The 21,510-nt window shown below is 33.7% G+C and overlaps 4 protein-coding genes and 2 pseudogenes across 4 annotated transcripts; 2 read left to right on the top strand and 4 right to left on the bottom strand.

Annotated features, from left to right (window-relative positions):
• Positions 1-836: 836 nt before the first annotated feature.
• Positions 837-2,187, bottom strand: LOC125600769 (annotated as a pseudogene).
• Positions 2,188-2,389: 202 nt separating this feature from the next.
• Positions 2,390-3,177, top strand: BNAANNG01500D (S-protein homolog 24). Its single transcript, XM_013863532.3, has one exon. It carries the CDS (start codon positions 2,640-2,642, stop codon positions 3,075-3,077), a length of 438 nt encoding a protein of 145 aa, XP_013718986.1. The 5' UTR covers positions 2,390-2,639; the 3' UTR covers positions 3,078-3,177.
• Positions 3,178-3,295: 118 nt separating this feature from the next.
• Positions 3,296-5,710, bottom strand: LOC125600768 (26S proteasome non-ATPase regulatory subunit 7 homolog A-like). The gene is made up of 10 exons (XM_048773344.1): positions 5,402-5,710; positions 5,120-5,212; positions 4,952-5,033; positions 4,679-4,775; positions 4,499-4,574; positions 4,351-4,409; positions 4,067-4,189; positions 3,891-3,948; positions 3,730-3,815; positions 3,296-3,643 (listed from the first exon to the last, which is right to left on the bottom strand). Exons 1-10 carry the CDS (start codon positions 5,586-5,588, stop codon positions 3,578-3,580), a joined length of 927 nt encoding a protein of 308 aa, XP_048629301.1. The 5' UTR covers positions 5,589-5,710; the 3' UTR covers positions 3,296-3,577.
• Positions 5,711-6,502: 792 nt separating this feature from the next.
• Positions 6,503-8,465, bottom strand: LOC106422713 (WUSCHEL-related homeobox 7). Its single transcript, XM_048773347.1, has 2 exons — positions 7,110-8,465; positions 6,503-7,020 (listed from the first exon to the last, which is right to left on the bottom strand). Exons 1-2 carry the CDS (start codon positions 7,474-7,476, stop codon positions 6,812-6,814), a joined length of 576 nt encoding a protein of 191 aa, XP_048629304.1. The 5' UTR covers positions 7,477-8,465; the 3' UTR covers positions 6,503-6,811.
• Positions 8,466-10,814: 2,349 nt separating this feature from the next.
• On the bottom strand, positions 10,815-16,565 carry LOC125600767 (annotated as a pseudogene).
• Positions 16,566-17,773: 1,208 nt separating this feature from the next.
• LOC106422628 (cytochrome P450 90A1-like) lies at positions 17,774-21,336 on the top strand. Its single transcript, XM_013863415.3, has 8 exons — positions 17,774-18,391; positions 18,732-18,881; positions 18,972-19,220; positions 20,195-20,284; positions 20,379-20,457; positions 20,547-20,653; positions 20,753-20,883; positions 20,982-21,336. The coding sequence occupies exons 1-8, from the start codon at positions 17,879-17,881 to the stop codon at positions 21,094-21,096; spliced, it is 1,434 nt and encodes a 477-aa protein (XP_013718869.2). The 5' UTR covers positions 17,774-17,878; the 3' UTR covers positions 21,097-21,336.
• Positions 21,337-21,510: the final 174 nt, after the last annotated feature.

Here is a 21,510-nt window from a genome sequence, read left to right as displayed (position 1 = left end):
TTTTTTTAAGGTCAAAAAAAAAAAAGACCTAAGCACTCAGATTGTATTTGATTAACATTTTATTTCATTTTAGTGTGTTTTATATTTTTAATGCATAAGTTTTGTTAAATTTTCTAGTTTATCCTTATTTTTTTTATTTTATTAATGTTGCTGAAATATATTTATTAACATATCTATTATACCTTTTAGTTATACAAGAAAAAAACAAACTAAAGAAAAATAGCTAAAAAAAAACAAACAAAATTTTATTGATTATATGCTTTTAATATTGTTGTTGCAAATAATATTATTTGGAAACTGAAGGTGGATATTTTTCTTATGGTTATACTAGATTTCTAGTTTGTACTTAGGTTCATGAGAGGACAAAGTCTTTATGTCTCATAAAGAATATCCATTGATCATTATGACATTCAATGATTTGAGTTTTTCAACTTGGAGTTCAATGATTCATTATTGCTTCTTCTATTCAATCCAGATTTTTTTCATGATACCTAGTTGTTAAAGTTTTCATTTCCTTGATTTTGCTTATTGTTTATGGATTGTTTCTTACCACCTTCTGATCTCATGAAAATGGATTTTAACATTGAACCATTGAACTCGTGGGATGCAAATGCAATGTATAAGTGATCAGATTTCTCATAAATGCAATGAAATGAGAGAAGAGACTTCACAATACTGCACTTCCATTAAGCTAGGCTTTATATACATTATTGGCAACCGCAAAACATTTTTAGATGGAAATGAAAACCGCAAAATCGACATCACTTAGCTCTCCTAGGTCTTAAGCTCTTTCCTCCTCTCTAAACTTCACTGAACTTAAAAGTGTAACAGGCACAAGAGGGATGTACTTTTGCTTCTTTAACCCTTTTTTCTTCTCTTACCTTTTTTTATGATAGACTCTTACTTTTTTGCTATGTGGAGGGAACGTTGAAGTGGAAGAGCCATGAGATTACAAACGCAAAGACCATACAAGCTAAAAGGAAATTCAAGAACCGGTGACCTTGCCAGAAGCTTCTAGCTTCCGCCAACCGTGGACCAGATGTTCTCATAGCTTGCGTCATTGTACCGTTTACTTCACTCCGACTATTCTCAGTCTCCGGCTCAACGGTTCAATAACATTACCAGCAATGGACCCGCATACTTCACAGATTCTGATGCAACCAAACCAAGAAATAGTCACACTATTTATATTTTTCACAAAGCATCATTCTCTCAAGAGAAGAAAACTTTCTAAATATAGAAACATTCCGACAAAATTAACCAAATATTCAGACAATATTTTTCTTACATGTTTCCTTTGATCTTGAACCAAGTCTCAGCACAATGCTTATGAGCAGCAGCGAGATCATTTTGCAAGAACAACCAAGCTCGATAGGAACACCGGATTCAAGATTCACGGAGTCCAAGCTCATGTGACAGATTCTGCAATCTTTCTCATCTTCCGACAACAAATGGACCACCGCTTTCTCAGGCAAACCAAGCTCCAGATCTACTTCCACTGAACACACAGACACATTAGATCTCCTATTTTCATCCTCCACCATCTCATCTTCCTCCTCCTCTCCGCTGGAGAAGCTCTGATGAGACTCTCCGTTGTTGGTGATGAGCTCTTTTCTGTCGTCATCACAGCCACTTGAGCCATGGATTGCTTTAGCAGAGACAAGAGTATCGAGTTGTGGCTGTACGGGTTCCATCACCCACCAAGATGATGAATCCTCCTCGCAAGTTGTAAGTGATCTTTGAATCTTGTCAGAATCTCAAGGCAAAGTTTCTCTCGCGCTACTTCACCTGGTGGGACATATACTAATAAACAAACCAAATCGGGACACGAGACAAACAGTGACTCCTCGTGTACTCTGTTACTTCTGTTCAGAGCCTGTTTAATGATTTTGTATTCTCCAAAAAAACACAGAGAAGAGAATCATATTTATTTTAATTTAAGGTTATTTCAACATAAATTAATATACATTATTTTATAGTAAATACATATATTTTGTGACTTTTAACTAATTTAGCTATTCAAAATTAATTTAGCATCTGTTATGTCTTTTTATTGTAATACTTTATAACTTTGGATGGTATTTTGTAGTGGTTATTTTAATTATATACTAGATCCTCTCTTAAAAATGTGAATATATTTTTTGTTTTACATTTTTTTAGAAATTTAATTTTTATAATTGTATTTTTAGTTATATTTGTGTTTTCTTTGTATAATATTTCTTTTAAATAAATTTTTTTTGATCAATTTCTTTTAAATAATTAAAAGAAGTTTTAATAATTGTATTAAAATAGTTAGACCACACTTATATCAATATGTCATGTTACTATTTTAATAAAATAGATTATATAATATAATGAAAAATGATTATAAACTTTATATAAAAGGGCATATTTGAGATTCATAATTATTTGAGAGAAAGTTATTTTCAATGGGAAAATGTATCTTAGACAATTAATTTCTCTAAATCTAATACCCTTTGGAATTATTTGAGCAACTTTGCTTTCTTATAACTACTCAAAAACTCTAGTGACTTTTTAACTAATTTACGTACTTAAATTAAATTATTATAAGTTAATTTTGCTCTATATAAATTATGTATTCTTGATTACATTAATACCTTTACTACAAGCATATCATCATGACAAACTCATCGAAGACAAAGCTCACATATATTTTTTGGTTTGCTATAACCATAATGGTGATAATAACATTGATATGTTCAGAAGGTTATAAAATTCCCATTACAGGACCACTAATGAAAGTCGAAATTAAGAATAATAATACATATATTCTTGATGTGCATTGTAAATCAGCAGATGATGACATAGGGTCGCGTGCTCTTAAGAACGGTGAATCATATCGTTGGCAGTTTTATGTTAATTTTTTTAATAGTACACTATACTTTTGTGAATTTCATCAAGGCAAAGTAACAAAAGGTGTGTTCGACATTTACGATGCGCTTAGAGATTTTAAAAGATGTACTCGATGTACATGGATGGCAGAGACTGATGGTCTATACGGATTTAGTGAGAAGAAACCACCACCAGCCGCAGTGTTCTATAAATGGTTAAAGTAGTATAAAATAAGTAATTTGATAAAAGTATGTAATGCAATTTATTAAAATATAAATAAAATAGGACTTACCTTTTAACTGGTAAGTTTTATTTAATTATTCATTTATACTTTAAAATTATATTTTATATTTTTGTAATGGTTTAAATAATTTAAGTGATATTTTCTCTAAACCTGTATTATTGTTGATGAACTAGAACTCGATCTAGAGGCACTTTTGAATAATGGAACCAGCTTGAATTGTAAATGTTTGTGGAGATTTCGACACATTAATAGTGAAACTGTGTATCATCATGAACCCCACTCAAAAAAGGACTCTAAGCCCTAACCAACTTGAAAGATAAAAATGAAAAAAGCCTCTTTGACACATTCAGAATCAGAACAACAGATGAAAGTCAACACTCGGAAAGAAACCTGATGCCAAACTAAACTCGTTCGAACCATCCACTTGTTCTATTGGGAGAGACAACACACACAGCAGCCGCCTTCATCGCAAGGGACAATTTAGCTTGTGGCGGGTATGGCCACGGGCTTTGAGTCCTCTGCCTTTTCATGTTCCTTGTTCAGCAACTGAAACATAGCATCCCAAGAATAAGTTCACAAAAAAAGTAATCAGCAGTGCTAGGAACATGAGAGTGAAAGAGTTATGATCTAACCTTGTTGTTGATCAAGTTGTGGAGCGCAATTACACTTCTGATGAGAGACGATAGATAGATAACGAGCATCATGTCATTCGTTTTCACTGCACATAATAAACTCAGTAAGACTAATGCATCCAAGCAGTACAACGATAATAATACTGACGGAAGAAACTCACCTGAGAAGGCCTTGACCAACTCGTTCACATTGAGATTCGGAAGCAAGTTGAAAACGTCCTGAAGATTTTAAGAGGAATACATCATTAGCTAACATCTACAGTAGCAGACATAGCTAAAATAAAATCAGAAGTTTATAATCATAATTGTAGAATAAGAACACTAAACAAGTTCTAACCTGCAGATGGTATAGAATCTCATGATTTAGAGGGAGTTTCCCATCAACTACAAGGTCAAGGTAACTCCGGATCTCCCGGAGACGTGCATCCAGCCCCTTCAAAGCAGTAAGTTTCGCAGTGACCTGGTGCAAAATACAATACAAATTTATTTCAGTCCTTATGCAGTAACTATTATGTTCATATATACAAACTTCGCAATGATATGAATCCTCCAAGACACTCATCATGAATTCAGTACTGAAGGGGTGATAATGAAACGTTCAAATATAGTAAAGAGAAATACCTCAGTCGCAAGGGTACTGATCGTCGTGTCTTTCACATCTCTGAGCAAATGCTCCACGCCTATTAGAGAACACGAATAAGCCACGAACGTGTCAGAAGACTTTCCTCAAATCCAATAATAAAAGACGATATTAACCTTGTATACATACCGATCTCCTCGACTTCATGAGCGGCTATTTCTGTAGAAACATGAACGAAGACTTTCTGGCTTTTCTGAGTCGCATTCTGAACAGAGTCAATAGACAATGACGTATTTCAATCAAGCTGGTTCAAATATAAGGACACAACTATACAAAATGAAAAAAAAAAGATTAGGAAGAGTATGTTACCTCCTTGACCTCCTCCACTGCATAGTAAGCTTTAGTGGGGATCCCAAGTTCTTTAGGCTGGACATCAATTATAACCAACACAGGATTTGGAACATAACTGCAGCACCAACAGCAAACCAAAGCTTCTTCATTAAAAATAAGCTACAAGAAGATGTCCTAAGAAAAAGCTCAGTCATAACTTAAAACCGATCCATCTATCCTCAATCAATCTCCCAATTCAACAAAACATTAGAATATATCCAATAAATCAAAAAGATTAAGGTGGAAACTAACCCACTGAACAAAGCATGAACGTCCAAATCATTCTCCCGAAGTTTAGGACCTGTGCTGTACCAACCTACAACATGCTCCTTAGCTGAAAAGGAAATAGCTTTTGTTAAAAACATGCTTTCTACACCTTCAAATACAGTCTAAAGCTTTAGCCTTTCAGAGAAGAAGTACCATTAATTCTCTTAAACATGTGGAACATGGACTCATGATAGTTATGATCAAGAAACCATATACTCGGATCCTTGTCATCCTCCTCGAACGGCACTACAAAATCAAATCCACCAAATTATTAATAAAAAAAAGTTCCTGGTGACGTGTCCAGAGATTAAAAATCATCCAAAGATTATATTTTTTCACTCAATTCAACTCCTAACCGAGCTCAATCGAAATCCTAAACCCTAAATTGCGCACATCTCGCTAGAATCTGAGATCTGAGAAAGGTAGAGGCGATACCTGCGTAGCTGTTGGTGACGTCGACGACGCCGCGGGAGCTGCTTCCGAGGAGAACGCCGACGACGCGCTTGCGAGAGTCTTTGGCGACGCGGTTGTAGTGGTCGACGATGCTGAGCAAGACGAGTGGGTGAACGACGACCTTCTCGATGGTCCTTGCTGATATCTGCTGCGTCTTTATCACGTCCATGTTCGGAGAATCAGCCTTTGCTTTGCTACTAGTGATTCCGATCAGTGGAGAAGTTCCGATCTGGTGGTTTTTCGCGACGGAGCTTCAAAGCTTTTGCTTCTTCTCCAGGAAAACTCCCCTGAGCTATTCACTACTCTTTTTATTATTACTCCGTTCTGGATTGGGCTTGTAAGATGATAATGGGCTTAGATCTTAAGCCCGATATGAAGAGGCTGCTAACTGGTTAACTGATTAAGGATGAGAGATAACCGAACCAAACCAAATCAACCATGACTTATGGTCTGATGGTGATTAACTTGAAGAAAAAAGGTCAATACGATGAAACCACCAGGGTTCGACTCCCAGTCACAGGAGAATTAACGTTTCGGCATTGTCAGAAAACCGACCGACACGTGATAATACGTGACTAGTCTGGACCACTTATGTAGAGCCAGAATACCCTCATATAATCCAAAAAAAAAACGAACCAAATGGAAATAACTGAAGCAGTGCTTGTGTTTAAAGACCAATCCCTTAATTGAGACAACAAAGATTCTTCATATTTATATGCCAAATGATTTAATTAACTAGAGTAGTTTCAACCCATTGCAATGTTTTTTTTGTAATCTATTTTTTTTATTATATTCTCTTGTAATTTTTGATAAATTGTACACAGAATAAAATGTGGCTATGAATGGTGACCAAGGAACGACGAGAAATAACGCATTCTCTACCATTTTTTTATGTAGAGAAATAAAAACAAAGTTATTCATGTTAAATATGGCATGAAACAACCATTTTTTTTTTCATTCCTGCAATTTTATTTTTCTACGTTTTTTTTCTATTTGTTTTTTTTGTTTTCAGAATAGTCACCAGTCGGACCCAAAAAAAATGGTGTAATAAGGTTAATTAATGGTTTACCAAAAAAAAACACATAATAGTAATGCCTGATCAAGATACGATTATAATTATACGGTTGTTACAACTTACAAGTACGAGTTTCCTCGTCCCAGTCGCATGATAGCTAGATGTCACTACAACTTCTAAAGTGCTACACCAACCTAGCTAATCCATTAAACCGAAAATATTTGATAATTTTATTCATGAATATTCTTTTGAGTTTTGACACCAATGTTAATTCCAGCACATCATCTTCTGATCGAGTTCTTCGCATATAACTCCGCGCAAATTTGGGTCTCGTGTTTTTTTTTGGCTTTCATTAGAGTCGTTAAATGAAAACACATTCATAGAAAGCTTAGTCGAAGATCCAACGGTGGATGTTCCATCTCAGCTCCGCATGATGAGTATGTGGAAAACACCGTCGTATTGACATGCTCTCTTATGTATTCGTCGTAGCTGGCAGCAGTAATATCAGCTCTTTCAACCTTCGATAATGGGAAGAGTTGCAATGTCTCTATCACATTCTCCTCTTCTTCACGGCCTTCAAAAGTATCTAAAGAGAGAGAAAAAACACATTTTAGTACATGTGCATATATACAATGTAACATGTTGTCGGAAAATGGTAAATAGATCTTTATTAACCTTTAGGTGGTGTTTGGTGATGACATGGGTTGTGTCGATAAGAAAGAGAGAGATTTGTGTCTTGACGATGATCGTAATCGACGGTGGAGATTGTACGGCGCTTTTGTCTTTCCCTAGCTTTATGGTTTTGGAACCAATAGAACACGTTCTTGCTCTCGATCTTACCGTAGACACTCAGCTCTGTAGAGATCTTTTGAATCTGATCGGTGCTTGGTGTTCGTAGCCCCGCCTTGAACAGATCCGTCAGAAGTTTCACTTGCTCCACCGTTGGATTCCACCGTCCACACTTAGTCCCTGTTCCTCCACCTCCCATGTTATTATTGTTACCTAAGCCTCTAGCTTTAGTGGAGAATCCTTCCAACGACATTATTTCAATACAAATATTAGTGTTTGGTTTGAATACGTTTTTGTATATGAGATTAGGTGTGTTATGATGGACTTAGAAATGTGAATGTATGAGGGTTTGAATATATAGACATGATTTGATGGTGTTCTTTTTTGAATTTTTGTATATATGTTTTGTTATTTTATAACAATCAAAAGGATACAATTTCTCCCCAAAAAAAACAGTCGAAAGGATACAATAACGATAATAATTAAATAAATGTGTCTAAGTTCTGTGTCGTTTACTTAGTGTTGTGTATGATAGATGTAGAAGAAATAAAACAGAATCAGTGCGTTGTTTATTACGAAATGCATGCTTTTGTTTTTGAAAGTGAGTGATTTTTTTAAATAAGATTTGATCGTTTTTTTCCAATCCTAATATAATAAACTAGATAGGGCTACATATGCATTTACATATATGTAATCTTCAGTAGTTATATACTGATTTGGTTGTTGATTAAATGTGGTATATATTATATTATGTTCAGTAGCCTGCAGTGGGTTGAGTAAAGTTTGATTTCTTCTGATGTGAGTACATGTTAGCGTGTGATCAGTTCTCTCGAACGATTATCTGAACTTAGCCGCAAAAGTTAAATCTAATATTTTCTTATATTATTGTGTGAACATATTGAAAAGCTCATGAATTAACGGAAATTTTCCAAAAAGCTGTCACTCGATAAAGGAGGCTGGTCGGCAGTGGTGATTATAAAATTGAGTGGAACCTTTTTTAAGGATTTATTATTTGAAATCAATAACTCAACTGTCTATGAAACTGTACTTAATTCCTTGTATAAGTCAGGTGTTTGTATTATAGAATTATTTTTCAATAAATATTAAACTCAAAAGAAAAATGGTTCTTTTTTGACAAGGAATGCATCATTTAATCAGAAAAGTTTTAAGCTTGATCGCTGACAATTGGGCAATTGTCAATAATAGCACCTTTTGAAGTTTATGTCTCAAAAATAGCACTAGAAGGAGAAAGTCACAAAAATGACATTCATTAAAGAGTAAAATATCCCTAATACCCTTGGTTTAAAATTAAATAAACAAACAAAATAAATAAAATAAAAATAAAAAAAAGAAATTTTTTTTATAGTTTCAGATTATGTGTTTTCAGATTCGAAATTTTTATAATTTTTTTTTTGAAATTTTTTTTTGAAATTTTTTTTTGAAATTTTTTTTTCGAAATTTTTTTTTAACTTTTTTTTTCAATTTTTTTTTATAATTTAAAAATACTTTTTGAAACTATTTTAAAATTTTTATTTTTTATTTTAGTATTTATTTTTTATAAAATTTTAAACCCTAATTCCAAAACTCCACCCCACCCCTTAACTCTAAACCCTAAGGTTTGGATTAATTAACCCAAGGGGTATAAGTGTATATTTAACTCTTTAATGAAACCTATTTTTGTGACTTTGAGCCTTGAGTGCTACTTTGGGAACAAAAACTTGGTTTGGTGCTATCCTAGTCTTTTTCTCCTGACAATTTCCTGAGTTGTTCTCCTATTATAGAATTCTAAAGTATTTATATTGATAGAATTTTATATATGTCTATTAGTCTGTTATATCTAACGCGTTTTCATATTTTACATTTGAATAAGTTTTTCCACAACAAAATAGTTATACAAAATGAATCAAAAACCGCAGTGGGGTAACTTAAAAATTTTGATTTAAGTGTTTTGGACCCTTTGCATAGAGAAGTATATGTATATCATTGTGAGTTTTTTGTTCGTGAAGTATATTAGGGGTTGAGTTACAAAAAAAAGGTGTACTAGCGGGTGACGATTTTGAGGAAGACATGCACGAGTCGCTAAACGAAGACTAGAGATCCAAAGAATAAAATGACAATTCAAATAAACCAAACATTGTTTTTATAAACAAGAGTCTCTCTACTACACAACACACAAATACGTACAATATTATATCACAGTTTCAAATTCAATTGTAAACTTTAAAGAAACAAAAAAGAATGAAGATCGAGTTGGCCTCAAAGTCAAAGTATACGTTGGCGTTTGTTACTTGGATTCATACAAAATTATTAGATAACAATTTCATTATATTTAATTCATTGGAATAATGTTATATTGTATAGTTATTATCAGTGATACGTGAGTATATATTGTTTGTTTTTATGTAACTAGCGGTATATTTACATACATATGATATGGGATGCGTACTAGTTCGAGAGGAATGTGTTCTCATCCAAGTCAAAAAAGTTGAAGGTGGTCTCACATTGTACTGCCCACTACATGCAATTCCCAATGATGTTCCATGCACCATACTTTAATATACATATTCTATCAAGATTATATAATGTTTATGAGAAATAAAACTTCATGCGACATAAATTTGGCTATTAGAGTCTAGAGTACTAGCTCTTAGGGTTTTCAGCTCTAACTCCCATGTCAATGTCGTTTATCTAATTTCTTTGACATCAAAAGTTTCAAACCACGAAATCTTATGAGAAAATAAATACTACATGTCAAGCAAGTGGTCTAAGTTATTTTGATTTCATATTGGTAGCAATCAAGATAAAGAAGACATATACGAACATGTGAATTGGTGTCCTTTGTGCTTTTATCCTTTAATGTCTATTATCTAGATTTTACCCTCTCTTCCATGCAAAATCACACGTCTATGAGAGAAAATCATCATCCAGTAATTAAACCATCATGAAGTTATATTTCTGCATTACCAACTTAATATAAAGTTTTTACGATAAGATAACATATTATTATTATCTCTTTTATCACTTTTTTTACTATATATTATGTCACTAATACACTCATAAATGTCTTTTTCAACTTTATATCATTATTTCCGGAATTAATTCTTTGATAAAAATTTACAGACTAACAAAGTAAATAAGAAAATGAAAACTCATCAGGAAAACAAGGGCATGAAATTATGGCACGCTTGAAAACGTAGGGCATGTAGTAGAGACAGAGACCCCCATTCACGAAGCTTGAGAAGGTTCCTTTTTTGATGATTTGATCTCCCTCACGTTTGTCGCCGACTCATCCAACATAACTCAACAAAAGTTTAATTCCATTCACTCATGTATTTACAACTTTTTATAACTAATCTCTTAATTTGCCATTCATTATATAAATATGCATGCTTTTGTAATTCGAATATCTAAGATCGAAATTGCTATATTAGTTTTGAACTCAGACCATTGCACACTCGTAAATTTGAAATATAAGTGAAGAACACACACGTTATGTATATGAATTCACGTCACAAACCCAAACACCTATTTCTCATGGAGATCACCTTTAGACCTTACATGCTTAACGAACTAATAGGTTTTTGTTTTTGCTTATGGGCTATAGCAAAATTCAAAGGAAGAGACATTATGGTTTGTTGCTGACTTTGATCCTACGGTGCAATCTTCTTACTTACCAGCTAAACTGACCAGTTATTATGTGTTCTAATGATCTTGGGCTTGGGACCCAAGTGACATGGAGTAATCGTGTATCTTATTAAACACCACACTTCTCGGCAGCCACATACTAAAACGGGACACGGTTCAACAAGAGTAAAACAACAGGATGTTTTATGTGTCACCATCTGAGAAAATTTTATCAAGCTTTGGCCAGTGATCCTGATCCATTTCTGACCATAACATAGAATCAGTGATCAGGGATCGAAACGGCGGAGTTTCATTCACTCTCTCAAGTCTCAAACGTTGAAGATGAGAGGAGCATGTGTTCTACAAGATTTAATTGGATGTTTTTTTGCCAAGGGATTCAATTGGATGTTACCAGTAAAGCAAGTCTTGTTACGAATATAAATAATCACGCATAACATTGTCTCAACTTCAAGTTACGAATATAAATAATCACACATAACTTGGGGCACAAGTCTCTCTCTCACTTGGATGGGTTTATGCAGCACCAGCTGAATTAAACCTCCTCCGTAGTTATCTGATCTCACAAAGTAGTTAACCCCTCTATGCGTAGTGAACCGGTGCGTCGAGATAAAGATTAGGTGAGAGAAAAGACTTTTATAGAGAAATTCCGTAGAATAATTCTAAATTTTTTTTTATCACAAATATAGTTTTCTAATGTTAAAATACCAAAATGTTTTATTAAATCTGATTGTGAAAACCATATCGCAACCATTTCTTAATTCATTTCTTACTGATTGTCATGGTAAACTAGTCAAGCAGTATGGCCTAAATAATTTTTGAAACTCTGTGTCCTTTTCAAGAAATGACATGCCTTATCATCATCAATTTTGGTGTCCAAGAATACGTAAAAGGGCGCCTCGTGGAGGGGATATTTATGTATTCTGGTGGTAATTAACTTCACGGTCTTCACCCTATCTACATGGAGGAAAAGTTTGGTTAGCTCGAGTGTGCTAGCTAAAGAAGAATAAAATAAATACTTGGATTGGCTGTGTCCTTTATTTGCTTGTGTGGTGTTCACTTTATTTTATTTTTCTTAGCTTAGAACAAACATTCATGAACCAGTAAACAAGGATAGCTGGTATGCATTTAGAAAACATGCATACATATCATAGACAAGAGAACAACACAAAACCAACAGAAAGATAAATGCCTCTACTAGGATATTCCTGTGATCCATTGAAATGAGAACTTAGGATCCAGTCTAACTAGCTCAGTCATGAAGTCATAAAACATCTTTCATAAGCTTCACATTCTCTACATGGTTTAGAAAGGTGTAAACTCTACATTTCGGAAACTCTCGTTCCTTGGATTTCAACTCTTTGTTTCAGAAACTCTTCCATTCCTTGGATTTCAACTTCTCTGATAGTTTCCTTCTCGAGACTGTAGTAGAAAACATAGAAAAGGTCGGATAGAGTGTCATCTGAGAACACAATTTCATTTGAACCAGTCACTCCAACACAAATGATGGACTCTGAAACTACATTCTCCCACTGGGGAGGAAGTTTGTAACTATGCTTGGACCATTCCTTTTTTTCTAGGTCATCCAAAACCCACATCTCAAGACTTGTATTTTCTCTACCAAAAAAATAAGACCCTTTGGGCGCAAGTGAAGCCAGTTTCCCTTTGTAGTTGATCAGAGTTGCTTTTCCACTGAAAGTTTCCGTAACTTTAATAAAGCTCATGAACTTCTCAGACCTAACATCAAAGCAAGTTATCATAATATCATCCGAAGAAGAAGACATGTTGGGTGTAGCTTTGTAATACAACACACCATTGATGCATACAGAATGTTCAGATCCAGGACAATGAGGTACGTACGTCACACTCGATCCTTCTCCATAAAAGTTTCCCAGTTTCTAGCGTCAGAACTTGGTGCATGGCGTCATCTTTGCCATGTGACAATGTCATTGACAAGACCTTGAATTGCTTCTCAACGGGATCATACCCAAAAAAGCTTCTTACCTCACACCCCTTCCTTGTATTCATCCTCGGTAAAGTGAAGGATTGTCTTGTTCTAGGGTTACATATCACACGTACCATCTCTGGTCTTTTCCTTCCCTTTAAGCCTCCACTGAAACCTCTTGTACAGACCAAACCGCGTATAGGACTATGAATCTGATACGCATGATTCAAGTGTAAACTCATATGATAGCTGGCGGTTATAGGAGGCGTGTACTCTTCCGGATTTTGAGGCTGAGTCGAGGAGAAGAAGTATACCTTGCAGCCAATTTCACATGCGAACAAGAGCTGAGGACGAGCAGAAGATTGTTTCAGAAACAGATCTGTGAACTCTTGACGGTCAACTATAGAAGACCATAGCTTCGATACGCAACGGCATTTCCCTATGCATTTAGGCGACAGTCTCAAGAATATCTCGTAGATGAGATCAGTTGAGATCGGCAATGAGTTTTCGTCAGCGTAAAGTCGCCGACGACCAAGGATAGTTTGACGATCCTCCAAGAGCTTCTGTCGCGGTTTTGTCATGGTAGAACCCTAATAAGATCGGATATCAAAGTCGCGAACGTATAAAAGACTTGTGTCAAAGAGTATAATACAGAACGGCCACGTTTAGTTAAAAAAGTTTTATCAAACTATCGTTCTTTTAAAATATAGTAAAAAATTAATTACTGTTTTCCAAGGATGTCATTTGAGGTTTTACAGCTGTGTGTTGTTATGTTCACATTACCTAATTACCATAGTTTAACCTTTTTTTAACTTTCTCAAAAACTAACTTATGCTGATTTGGCACATATGGATTTGTCAAGGATTTAATCTATATGATTTATGGTTTAGGATTTTGCTTGCGTTTTTAACAACGTTAATTTTTTTTTGAGAATTACTACTATTTTTGTATTTTTTTTTTCAAAAACATAATATGAGTTGGCAAATTTTTATTACTTAATGTTAGGGGTGAATCTAAAAAAATACTCTAATCTTATTACCAATCTATTTAATTAATTATTGATATTTTAAGAGGATTCTAAAACTTTTTTCACTCATTGGTATTAAGAAAAAAATGTAAGAAATAGATGGAGAAGAGAGATAAGTTTGCTTTGTGAATAGTATATTTTAAAATGTTGTATATTTTAGATTTTTCACAGATTTTAATAAAACACATTAAATTTTCATAATTTTTTGTGATTTTTTAAAATAATTTTAAACTAATAAAAATTCAATAAGTGCAATTACGTTTTTTCTAATTTGCAATTATTTAATAAAATATACATTGAAAATATATATAAAAAAAAATTTGTAATAATTTTTTTTTCTAAAATATGTAATTTTATGAAACAGATGAAGTATTAGGGTATTGATACGTAAGAAGATATAACGTTAAGTACGAAAAAGGTAAGAGATGTGATAATGGGATTATGTGTACGGGTCACAGGCAAGTACGAATAATGAGAGTGATAAGTAAATTATCCAAACGATAAGGCCAAAGAAGAGGAATAGAGATTAGAGAGGCATCTGCATTTTTTGGACAGAAGCTGAAAACTCACTTCACACGTGGATTTTTTAAGATATCGTATGTCGTGTGTCTCGTGATTTGTCAAATCACACATCTTCATCCCACTCATCTATTATCAGTTTGAATCCTAATCTTCTTATACCATACCGATGTGGTAGCTTTAGTTTTTTTAATATACAACTGGAATATTCCATACCGAATTCCTAAAATTAAGATGTTGAAAAATCCAACATTCTTGCCATCTCAGTTACTTACATCGCCAATAATAATGAAAAAAATGAATCATATGGTATCAATTCTCAAATGAGGCATGCATTGGCCTAAGCCTCAAACATACAAGATTGCAAGCATATAATAGTATAGTAAAGCGTCGTTGCTCTTATAGCTATCCAAGGACACAGGTTAATGCGACAACATTATATTGTTATAATTTTATCTCTTTACCCACTAAGAAGGGAGTATTTATCTACTATATTAAATTTGATACACATGATAATCATAACAACTAATCGGAATGAAGACGTGTCAAATCTTCAAGATTAAAATAGTGATACTAATAATAATAAAATAGGGGGCACATATTGGGTTATGATGACTCTGCTTTCATCACATGTTACTGATAATATTTTTGTGAAAGTAATGCTTCATCTTTGTATGACACTATGGGTCATTAGATCGTAAACATTTCTTCTCAACGTTTGATATAATTATCATGGTACACTAAACACTAGTCAAGCAGTATAACCAAATAGAAACAATTTTTGTAACTCCTGTGTCCTTTACAAGAAATGACATGCATTTGCATGTCTTATCATCATCAATTTTAGTGTCCAACATGAATACTTAAAAGGCTGTCTCCTGGAGTGGATATCAATGTATTCTAGTGGTGACTTCACGGTATTCACCTCTATCTACATGGAGGAAAACTTTGGGGAATTTGAGTGTGCTAGCTAAAGAAGAATAAAAGAAATACTTCAAATACTCGAGGAGCAACTGAAAAGAGAACACTAATTTAAAAACCACTATCATTTCAATATTATAATTATTAGAAGAAAAAAAAAAAACAATTGGGGAGAACTATTTCTGCTTTTAGAAATTCCACTTTTAGTGTTTGCTTTGTTGAGGAAGGAAATAAACATGAGAATGTGGTTTAGGGTCAGCAAAAACATTTACTTTTTTCGTTTTATTTTAGTTGTCATTTTAGGTTTATACACACAAATTTAAAAAATATTTAATTTTACATATTTCTAAAATAAAAACATCATTACTTATATATTTAACCATAATTTAACTAATAAAAAACAAACTATAGAATATTATTAATATTTTTTTAATTGATATTCTAAAATGGTATTTATTTTGAAACAAAAACTTTACTTACGACAATTAAACTGAAATGAGAGGAGTATACTGAATCATTAGAATTTAGACCAATTCGCCTTTTATATGACATTGATGTGATTTTTCTTTATAGGTCTTACTTAGGCCTTAGTGTCGTATTTGTAGTGCTAATTATTATGTTCACTTCATAACTTTATACGAAATGCATGTGTTATAAATGATTGAAGATGTGATCTTAAGTGGGGACTCACACTGAGATTCTATAGCATATAACAAAGAGAATATTAATTGCAATTTAAACTTAGAACTAAGAGAGGCAAGTGTTGCTAATCACTACGTACTTTGCTTTTACTCTTCTCTTTGCTCTTTTTCCGTTTGACCCATTTTCCTCTTCTCCTTTGGTGTATAAACTAGTAGAACTATTTTTGTTTTGAGTATATAAACTACTCCATTAGTTTCTTAGTGGATGAGAAAGGATAACATGTGACAGTGATAAACAAAATAAAGTGAAAGCTAGAACGGAATACTTGATACTATGCAAATTAAGGGGTAATAATTAAAGAAACCCCCAAATCCAACCAAATTGATGAAGATTTGGTCCCCAAAACATCTTTTAATCTTTCAATTTTAATGTATACATCAACCCACATTTCTATATCATGTCACTAAAAGTGTAACGCGTAAAAGTCAGATGTAAGTACATCAAAAATCATCATGAAGTTCTGAACATAATTAGTATTATCACTAATAAATTATGAAGAGGCCTAACTTTATTAGACAACATAAATATATCTTTAAAAAAAAAGATGACGGGAAACTCATGAAATGGGAACTTCGGGTGAGAAAAAGAGAGAGACATATGAGGTGTTTATAGGCAAATTGTGGACCAACAAGGCACAAGCTACTCTTCAAAAAAAAAGAAAAACATAATCATTCCACGTAACTTTTTTTTTTTTTTGAACAAAAAAAAAAAAAGTTTCGTGGAATGATTATGTTTTTCTTTTTTTTTGAAAATCGATTATCTATTTTTTCCATAATCATGTTTGATTTTGGGAGTAATTATAACTCATGATGGTAAACCCAAAGCTCATCTACTAATGTAATCTCAAGTCTTTTAATCTCTCAGGTGTTGGTTTCGACGGTTGTTTCTTCGGGTAGGCTAGTTGATAAATGTTTCTCTTAAATTTTATTATATTGTACATTATACGTACTGCTTTTAGAGATGATTTCAACCTCGGTTTCGACTGTTTTGTTTTCACGTGTAATGTATATACAGTAACAAATTTTTCCATAACCATGTTTCGACTATTAGGAGAAATATTTATCAACTAGCCTACATTTATTTACGTGAAACATGGTTAATTATCTTAAACCCAAAACATGATTTCAACCTTCTAAAACTCATCTACTAACAAATTTTTCCATAACCATGTTTCGACTGTTCTGTTTTCACGTGTAACTTTTTGATAGACAGTATTGTGATTTTGTATACATTTTATTTCATGTTAGGTTCCAAAGGATCAATCTATTCAACAATGTAATAAGTTGAAAAATGGAACCAAATTTATTATTTCCTCCATATTTCTAATGTATATATAAATGATCTAGAATAATAATTTTATGATATTGTAGCTCTATAACAAATTTTTCTATGTATTTGTGATAACACACCATTTAATAACAAAAAATAATGCATGTATTATATTTGCATAAAAGCTAATAATATATGATAAAAATCTAATAATATCTAATGTTTAAGACAAGATCCAAATTAACTAAATACAGTCAAATTCTCACTTACCGAATATGCTTTAAGTTAGTTGACAAAAATAGAAACAAACTAAACTCCAAGACTATGCCTCAAGTTACCGATTCTTAATGATTTTGTTTAAAACATAAAGCAAATTTAGAATGATATCACCATAAAATGATAATTATTTCTTATTCAGCTGTTCATTAATTTATGGAATATTAAATGCTTTAATTTTTTCGAAAAAATAATAATTATGAAGAATAATAATAAGAAGAATGCAAAAGAGTATAATGATGAAAGGTCCTACTCGGTGCAGAACCCCCCCCCGTGTGCCCACTCTTCCCTCTCCATTAATTCTCTCTCTCTCTCTCTCTTTATCACCAATCCTCTCAACCATCATCATCATCAATGGCCTTCTCCTTCATCCTCCTCCTCTCCTCCGTCGCTGCCGCTTTCCTCCTTTTCATTCGCCGCATCCGTTACAGGCGGATGGGTCTTCCTCCGGGAAGTCTCGGCTATCCTCTGATAGGCGAGACTCTGCAGCTGATCAAAGCTTACAAGACTGAGAACCCTGAGCCTTTCATCGACGAGAGAGTGGCAAGGTACGGTTCGGTTTTCATGACGCATCTATTCGGTGAACCGACGATTTTCTCAGCCGATGCGGAAATGAACCGGTTCGTTCTTCAGAACGAAGGGAAGCTTTTCGAGGGATCTTATCCAGCTTCCATATGTAACCTTTTGGGGAAACACTCTTTAGTTCTTATGAAAGGTTCTTTGCATAAACGTATGCATTCTCTTACCATGAGCTTCGCTAACTCTTCAATCATTAAAGACCATCTTATGCTCGATATTGACCGGTTAGTCCAGTTTAATCTTGATTCTTGGTCCTCTCGTGTTCTCCTCATGGAAGAAGCCAAAAAGGTATTAAATATCACGAAATTAATTAAACCCATTAATTTTTATATCAGAACAAAAGAAAAATCAAGGAAATAAATTGTTAAACAGAAAAGAAAATTTGTTAAACAGTAATTAGACGTTTTATCAAAGATTAAGCAATAACTAGGAGTTTTATAGAAAAAAAACATACGGTGAATAATGTTTAGAAAACTTGTTTTGTTTATGATCGATTTGCCACTTAGACGCCGTTTTTATCACATTTTTTTAATTGAATAACCGGACTGAGCTCTTGGCTCAGTTAGTCACGACGAGTCACCGCATGCATGTTATAGATGATATATGTGTTATGATGATGATGATGCAGATAACGTTTGAGCTAACGGTGAAGCAGTTGATGAGCTTTGATCCAGGGGAATGGAGTGAAAGATTAAGGAAAGAGTATATTCTTGTCATCGAAGGATTTTTTTCTCTACCTATCCCTCTCTTCTCCACCACTTACCGCAAAGCCATCAAAGTATCTTTTATTAAATTAATTTAATTGCTCTTATTATTTATTTAATCATTTTAGGCTATTTTCTAATCAATATATATTTGTATTTATAAGGCGCGGAGGAAGGTGGCAGAAGAGCTGACGGTGGTGGTGATGAAAAGGAGGAAGGAGGAGGAAGAAGGAGGGGAAAGAAAGAAAGATATGCTCGCGGCGTTGCTTGCGGCGGATGAAGGATTTTCCGATGAAGAGATTGTTGATTTCTTGGTGGCTATACTCGTCGCCGGTTATGAAACAACCTCTACGATCATGACTCTCGCCGTTAAATTTGTCACCGAAACTCCTCTAGCTCTTGCTCAACTCAAGGTATTTTTTTCAATGTTCGTATACATGCATGTGTTTGTGTTTTTTCTGATAATTCAAAAAAAACTTGTAGCAAAAATTCAAACTTAGATTTAGAGTTTTTTTTTAGAATAGAGTTTTTTTGACATACAAATGAGCAATAACTAATTCAAATGATTTATTGATGATATATGTGACCATTTGGACTGTTTTAATCCATTTTGGTTGTCTATATGATTGATAAAGCAAAAAAAAAATTTTTTTTTTGGACAACAGCAAAAAATAATTTATCAAACACACAAATTCTTAGCCAAAATATATTCATTGTTATATATTCATATAAATAATGTATTATAAGCTAGTCATGCTAGATCCTTTAAAACCTGCATCAAGTTTAATTTTACATTAGTAGTATCTATTCTCATCGATCAACTTCACATTTCTAAATTAAGCATATTGTTAAGTGGTTGAAGGTGAAAAGTGTTAAGAAAAACAACATGCAAAAGGTACGAGTTACCGTATAAAAGTCAAACAAGTCATTCTCGAACCCTAGACATCATCATTACATGTGTTCGTGATATTAGAAATGTTAAATGCTGTTGAAATAAGGAGTTACAGTTTCACAGATTTGACCAGTTTGTCTCCTCAACTACACGCATTATTACATCTTCTTTTATCTTACTTTGTTCGAATATTCCCCACTAAATAATACATTTACACTAAAGATAAAAGTATTATTATCATAAATATGTTTGTGTTGCGACCGACAAGCTCTCATCCCATTTTAGGTGTCTGTTGACGTCATTAGTTTTGTTTGTAAACATGGTTTTAATAGTCACTAGATTTAGTGGCATCGTCGCTTAGTCACGAATAGAACCAAAACTTTGCCAAAGAAGCAGGTCAAAGCTGGTGGAATGTGACCTAATTATACTTTTGGTTTAAACCTTTTTATTTTATTATTGGTTGATATGGTATCTTTATTGTTTGAAATAAAACAGGAAGAGCATGAAACGATTAGGGTAATGAAGAAGAGTGATTCGGAGAGTCTTGAATGGAGCGATTACAAGTCAATGCCATTCACACAATGTGTGAGTCTACTTACTTAAAAGCTTAGTATTAATATTCTTCTTGTCTTTTAGCCTTTCTAGTAATGTCTCATCACAACTCTATTTTTTGATTCAGGTCGTTAACGAGACTCTTCGTATAGCTAACATCATCGGTGGTGTATTCAGACGTGCAATGACGGATGTGGAGATCAAAGGTCAGAGATTATAGGTGTTAAAATGATAATTCTGTATCAAAAATGCGAATAGTTTTTTTTTACATTTTAAAATCGTACGTATAAAACAGGTTATAAGATTCCGAAAGGGTGGAAGGTTTTCTCATCGTTTAGAGCAGTTCATTTAGACCCAAACCACTTCAAAGACGCTCGCACTTTCAACCCTTGGAGATGGCAGGTTTAGTTTTTTGAACCATTAGCGTTCTTGAACTTGGTTTAAGCCTATAAGTTGCATTCTTGAATTTGAGTTATTCAATGATGCATTTTTAATGAACAGAGCAACTCGGTAACAAGAAGTCCTTCTAATGTATTTGCACCGTTCGGTGGTGGACCACGGATATGTCCCGGTTACGAGCTAGCTAGGGTTGCACTCTCTGTCTTCCTTCACCGCCTAGTGACTGGCTTCAGGTTTACATACCTTAATATGCAAGATTCTATCCCTCTCGATCATTTTCAGAAGGGCTAAGACTAATTTGATTTATTTTGTTTTGTTAATTTTTGAGCAGTTGGGTTCCTGCAGAGCAAGACAAGCTGGTCTTCTTTCCAACAACTAGAACACAGAAACGGTATCCAATCATCGTGAAGCGCCGTGATTGTGGCTTATCTTCTACTTTAAGATGAAGAGACCATAAGACTTTCTATTTATAGAATAACAGCATTTCTCAGGATTAACTCTTTTTTTTTTGCTTCCCCATCACTTAATAAAGCCTTGGCTTCTGTATATACATTTCTGTATCTCATGCTTCACTGAATCTATGTTGGTTCGCCGGAGTTGAGGAAGAGCGGGAAGGGGAGAGTGGAGCGAACCAGTAGAAGCAGTGAAGGTGTTAACTATTGAAACGACATCGTGATAGTTCTCAACTTTTTTTTGAAGCCATGTCAACACAAATTAATGGGCTGATATTGTCGGCCCCGTTTAATTCCTTTGTAAAAAATTAAAATTGCGAGTCGTTTTAAAAAATAATAGAAAATCTAATCTGAACCCTAAAACGACGACGCGGACGTTCTCAACTTCTTTCTAGCCATGTCGTCTAT

Source organism: Brassica napus, unplaced genomic scaffold (assembly GCF_020379485.1).
Source record: "Brassica napus cultivar Da-Ae unplaced genomic scaffold, Da-Ae ScsIHWf_238;HRSCAF=405, whole genome shotgun sequence".
Classification (NCBI taxonomy): Eukaryota; Viridiplantae; Streptophyta; class Magnoliopsida; order Brassicales; family Brassicaceae; genus Brassica; species Brassica napus.
The sequence above is the reverse complement of the archived record's forward strand: the minus strand, read 5'-3'. Positions and strand labels throughout refer to the sequence as shown.

Coding starts and splice junctions, on each gene's coding strand:
- BNAANNG01500D (XM_013863532.3), top strand. CDS start 2,640: ATGACAAACTCATCGAAGACAAAGCTCACATATATTTTTTGGTTTGCT.
- LOC125600768 (XM_048773344.1), bottom strand. CDS start 5,588: ATGGACGTGATAAAGACGCAGCAGATATCAGCAAGGACCATCGAGAAG. Junction 5,213..5,401: donor CGTCACCAACAGCTACGCAG/GTATCGCCTCTA, acceptor TTGATTTTGTAG/TGCCGTTCGAGGAGGATGAC. Junction 4,776..4,951: donor GTTCATGCTTTGTTCAGTGG/GTTAGTTTCCAC, acceptor TTGGTGCTGCAG/TTATGTTCCAAATCCTGTGT.
- LOC106422713 (XM_048773347.1), bottom strand. CDS start 7,476: ATGTCGTTGGAAGGATTCTCCACTAAAGCTAGAGGCTTAGGTAACAAT. Junction 7,021..7,109: donor TCACCAAACACCACCTAAAG/GTTAATAAAGAT, acceptor CTCTCTCTTTAG/ATACTTTTGAAGGCCGTGAA.
- LOC106422628 (XM_013863415.3), top strand. CDS start 17,879: ATGGCCTTCTCCTTCATCCTCCTCCTCTCCTCCGTCGCTGCCGCTTTC. Junction 20,285..20,378: donor CAATGCCATTCACACAATGT/GTGAGTCTACTT, acceptor TTTTTGATTCAG/GTCGTTAACGAGACTCTTCG. Junction 20,884..20,981: donor CGCCTAGTGACTGGCTTCAG/GTTTACATACCT, acceptor ATTTTTGAGCAG/TTGGGTTCCTGCAGAGCAAG.